Consider the following 5,168-nt stretch of genomic DNA (forward strand, 5'->3'; position numbering starts at 1 on the left):
CTCAACTGGGTGGTCAAGTTAGCCTACTATTCATCCTCCAGGGAGCAGCGGTGATGGCTGCTGCAAAATTTAAGCCCATTAGGAGCATGTCCTGCAGCCAAGGAAGCAGGCAGGTCCCGGTGTCAGTCAGCTGTTCCCATCTGGGACTGCAGCTCACTGGCACAGACAGCCACTGCTTTCAACAGCTAGACACTAATGAGTTGACAGTGTAAAGTTCCCCAGTCGTGCTTAATCTGTGACATGTTAACTCACAATCATACAATTTGAATCACAGATGCAAAAAATACATTGCCTGGTGCCAAAGCCTATAAGATGGGCAGTTTCATTTATGTCATGAAATACCAAAACAAACCTGATGACAACAATATGTTGCTTTTATTTGCTACCCCAACAATAACATTCCTATGATGTTCCTATAGGGACTTACAGTGTGTTTGTGGTGCTCAATAGTGACTTTATAGTGACCTCATCGAAATGTATGGCATTTTTTCATCACTAAAATTCCTATATTCCTATAGTGACTTAGAATTTTGCTTTGATGTTTATGCCCTTCTAAAACTCATAGGATTACTACATTACATTACACACTTCTTTTAAGGCGGGGATGTTTGAGGAATTGTCTATCTGCAGTATGAAAAAAAAAACAATACAATATGATGTACAGAGGAGTAGGCTACAGGACAGCAGTGCATACAGTATGAGTTTGGGGATCGGGGTTGGGGGGTGTTATATAAGTAGCCTACATGGGGAATCACTGCGCTGGCTGTTCAAACAGCACCCCACAGCCCGCAGGGACTAACTGCGCAAAGACGCAGCTCATCAAGTCAATATCTCACTGTACATCCCTTTAATAGGCGCAATTGCTCACAATGTATCCAAGGCCCTTGTAGATTACTGCGGGCCTATTATTTCTACGAGGCTATTTACAATATCTCACCAGTCATCGTTTTATCATCAACCCTACATTGTGCAGGATGAGTTAAAACATGTCTACAATAATTAATTATGTACTGAGACATAAAAAAAGCATCCTGTGAGATTGTTCTTGTTATTAATCTTTTGCAGTGTCTTTTCTTGTGTAGCGGGTCTTAATTGTTCATGAGATAAAATATTCAGTGGCCTCGGCTGTGCTGTCGAAGCTGGTGTCCATGCTGGGGGTCTGGACCCCTGCTGCTGCCCGGGGGTCTTTCAGTAGAGGGATGTGGGTGTCGCTCTGAGAGGCGCGCATGGCGCTGTCCCACACCCCGGCTCCGCCAACAGGTTTATGAGAGCTGGCCGCGGCCTTCGGCTCGGCATCGCCGGAGCGCAAGGCCATCAGCTCAATCTCATGCTTGGCCGCAGTCTCCAGCACCTGTTGCTTGTTGTAGAAAATGACAAAATTGTTGATGATGGGGTGTATAGGCAGCGCTATGGCGATCACCCCGCATAGAAAGCTGACGGCCGCGTTGCACCGACCCAAAGTGGTTTTGGGGTAGACGTCTCCGTACCCCACCGTGGTCATGGTGATCACCGCCCACCAGAAGGACTGTGGGATGCTCGTAAACAAGGTGTCCGGGTGATTCTGCTCCATAGTGTAGCCCAGCGCCGAGAAGAGGAAGACCCCCACGCCCATATACATGAGCAGCAGACCCAGCTCTTTGAAGCTGCTCTTCAAGGCAGATGTTAGGGTCTGGAGTCCAGAAGAATGGCGTGCCAGCTTGAAAATGCGCGCAATGCGCATTATGCGCAAAGCCTGCACCGCCTGCTGCACATTCGCCAGCTCCATCATCCCTGCGCCGAGGGAGGTTAAAGTCAGCACCACGAAAAAAGGCATGATCGCCATGAAGTCGATGATGTTCATGAAAGACAGCATGAATTTGACTTTGTTCGGGGAGGAGATCAGACGCAGGACGTATTCAACAGTGAACCAGCCGATGCACATCGTCTCAATGACCTCCAGAGTGGGATGCTCCATGAGGTTTCCCTCCGAGTCCTCCACCTGCAGGTCCGGGATGGTCCCCACGCACATCACCACGGAGGAGACGAGGATGAAGAAGAACGAAACCACGGCGATGACGCGCGCGGGGAACGAGGACTCCGGCTTCTCCATGAGTCTCCACAGCCACATCTGGATGCGCTGCCAGCCCCCGGCCGACGGATCCCCCTCCCGGTCCACCAGGATAGTTCTCACTTTCTCGGCGATCTCCGCAAGTTCGTCCTCCACCTCCTTCAGGCTGCTCTTGCAGCACTCGTCGAGGAAATCCGAGTCGATTTTCCAGAACTCCATCTCCTTCATAAAACAAATCGGACAGACGCCCCGTTTCATGTGTATCTCCCCATAATAATACAGCTCGATTATACACTTAAACGCTTCGGGGTCCCTGTCAAAATAGAATTCTCCCGTGTCCGGGTCGTAGTCGTCGCACAGTGAAGACAGGTCCTCTGAACTCCCCAGCGAACAGTTCACCAGTTCTGCCAGCCGGGTCTCCGGGTAGCGATTCAACACGTCCCCGTACAACACCTGTTTCACCCCACCGATGTTAACAACAATCTCTGTCTCCTCACTGGCTTCGGAGCCGTTGCAATCAGCATACCGCGTCCTCTGGATCCCCCACATGATGTCCCTTATATGTTAACACGAAGTCCGCCCCAAAATAGCCTAATTGATCGAAATTGTCGCCAAACCGTAACAACTCCCAAAGTCTTTTAGATCACGCAGGTCACCAGAAGCCCCGGCGCCGTGCGTAAAACCTCCTGGACTCGTTGGATCGTCTGTGTTTTAATCGGAAAAACAAGTATCTTTGCTCGGGGGTGGCTGCAATATGAAGACTTGTCTGCTCTAGTGTAGCCTACACCCGTGTTTGGCAGTGAAGAGTGCGCCTGTGCGCGCTGGGAAAGTTGGCGTGGAAGTGCGCGCAATGTCGAGTCAGCCAGAATTAAACCGTACGACATCCGGTCATAACTTTCAAAATAAAATCCTAATTGATTTGGGGTTTTTTTGTAATACAAACCAATGTGAAGATTAAAGGCATTTCACACTATTATCGCTGTATAAAAACACTCCCTCAATCACATCTTATGCTGATAAATTCAAAAAGCAGATCTTCACTTCCGTCATAAGCTGCCACTAAATAGTAGGCCTACTGTCTGTCAAACTCACAGCCAGTGTGCCCCATATAATAGCCTACTGACTCTTTATGACCAGATCTCATTTTACTTGTTATTAGTGTTATTTGTTCACTTCACCTCTAAAAAGTGGAACTGTTCTCAATCCTAGACAGTGTTCTGCTCTTCTTAAAAAGAAGCCTAAAAGCAGCCAGCTGCAGTGGCTTTCCACTCTCCATTGACTTTAATGTAAAAAAAAAAGCAATGGCACTTTGAAAAATGAGAAATAGTGTGAACACACCTTGCAAGAATGTTATCTTTTCAGTTACTATTCTACAGCTATAGTTTCGCTCGACATCCAATCTAATTAACTGACTGATACATTGAATATGATCTTTGTTGTTCTGTCCACCCTAATACATAGGCCTACTTCTGTTTCCTTGAATTCTATGCTTTTATTTTGAAGGCAAATTGCCTGACTTCCGGTTGTACTCTGGCTGTCTCTGGCTGGCTTGACGCAGCGCAGTGTACCAGGGGCTCAGCAGATCATAAATCTCCACGGCGTTTGATGAATAGTGAAGTAGCAAACAAGAGTGGATGGAAACAGGAATATGCACTCCGTGTGGACTGCATTATATTTTATATAAGCCCGAAGAAAAACAATTAGCCTATTAAAGATAATCGATTAAAATCTTGTGGCAATCAATAGGCTATCCCATCTTACTTCCCTTGCTACATGCAACCAATATCCCACCCCACATCCAGTATCCCATATGAATGTATTATTATAGGCTATCACCAAATAGCCCTATATCGAAAACGACTCATTTAATACATTTAGAAAGATATTATACAAATATATCAGCAAAACTAAAATATCCTGTTATAAGGAATATTATTATAGGATTACAATGATACCATATTGGATTAAAAGTAAGAAAAGGTGAATACAAGCTGCCGAGTAGGTCTACCTTCGATACACTACAAGTCCCAGTAGGAATAGCCTATTATAGGAATATTATCGTGATTTTTCTTTTATGTCGTGTACAATGGGCTCTAATGTGGATAAGGTTGTTTAGGACTTGTTTTTGATTTAAAGTGAACAGATTTGCGCATGGCACACTGGATTATTGATTGATTGGCAAGTGAATCACTCCTTGTCTACTAACTGCTCATAGAGCAGCTCAGCAGTATAATATGGTAGGCCTGCATATTGTGTCTTATTGTTTGTCTCCACCTAGCGATGACAAACCTAACATTACAGTAAAGGAGACCAAAACTTTAGTTCTAAGTTGGTAAGAAATGGTGCAAACTATGGAGGATAGGAATAAATTAATAATTGATGTATAAAATCCCGAGGACAAGCTTTGGTTATATCATCAAACCACAAAAAGCCTCTGAAACAAAACCTGCAATACAGACACGTTTTGTGATGTAACTTAGTGCTAAATTAAAAAGGTGAACTATGACTAATGAATTCCAGTCGGTGTTCACGATAAGGACAAAAATGTATTTAGTTTATAATGAACTTATCAAACTTTATGGTTATTTTTTTGTCTCCTACAGTCTAATATTCCTATGAGGACCTATAGTCTTGCTGTAGTAGCCTAATAGACGTGTTGTACGTGTAAAATGTCTAGGCTATAATACATTTAATATAACTATAATTATTTATCCTATGGGCCTATTTTGTATTTTATTTTCTAGAAAAGACCCATTTCTTGTAACGCAGTCTGATTCCACTGAATAGATGTAAATGCAGCCTACTAAAATGTAACTTTACAAATGTGTAGTTTATCACTGAATTATACCATTTTAAAATGTTGACGTGCTGTTTTACACTGCAGAAGGTGTTTAACCTGACTTCATGTGTGTTTACGTTCCATCCAATCTTAGACTGAGTCAGCAGTAACACATCTCACATCCTCTCTTGGTGCTCTTACATGTGGTTGTTCATCCCTCCCGGCTATCTTTTCTTCTTCGGTACCGGTAATAGAACTACACGGCGCACGCTGATTGGCTGCGGTGCAGCGTCGCTACCAGCGCACCAATCAGCGTGGGCCACGGTGAGATTTGTCGATCTA

At 44.6% G+C, this 5,168-nt stretch overlaps 1 protein-coding gene across 1 annotated transcript; it reads right to left on the reverse strand.

Annotated features, from left to right (window-relative positions):
* Nucleotides 1-1,096: 1,096 nt before the first annotated feature.
* On the reverse strand, nt 1,097-2,596 carry LOC139661881 (voltage-gated potassium channel regulatory subunit KCNF1-like). The gene has a single exon (XM_071540450.1). The coding sequence runs from the start codon at nt 2,594-2,596 to the stop codon at nt 1,097-1,099; it is 1,500 nt and encodes a 499-aa protein (XP_071396551.1).
* Between the last annotated feature and the right edge of the window lie 2,572 nt (nt 2,597-5,168).

This window comes from Centroberyx affinis, unplaced genomic scaffold, assembly GCF_046629955.1.
Source record: "Centroberyx affinis isolate AG114_WGS23_722 - 3 ecotype Tasmania unplaced genomic scaffold, CSIRO-AGI_Caff_v1 ptg003635l_1, whole genome shotgun sequence".
Lineage (NCBI taxonomy): Eukaryota > Metazoa > Chordata > Actinopteri > Beryciformes > Berycidae > Centroberyx > Centroberyx affinis.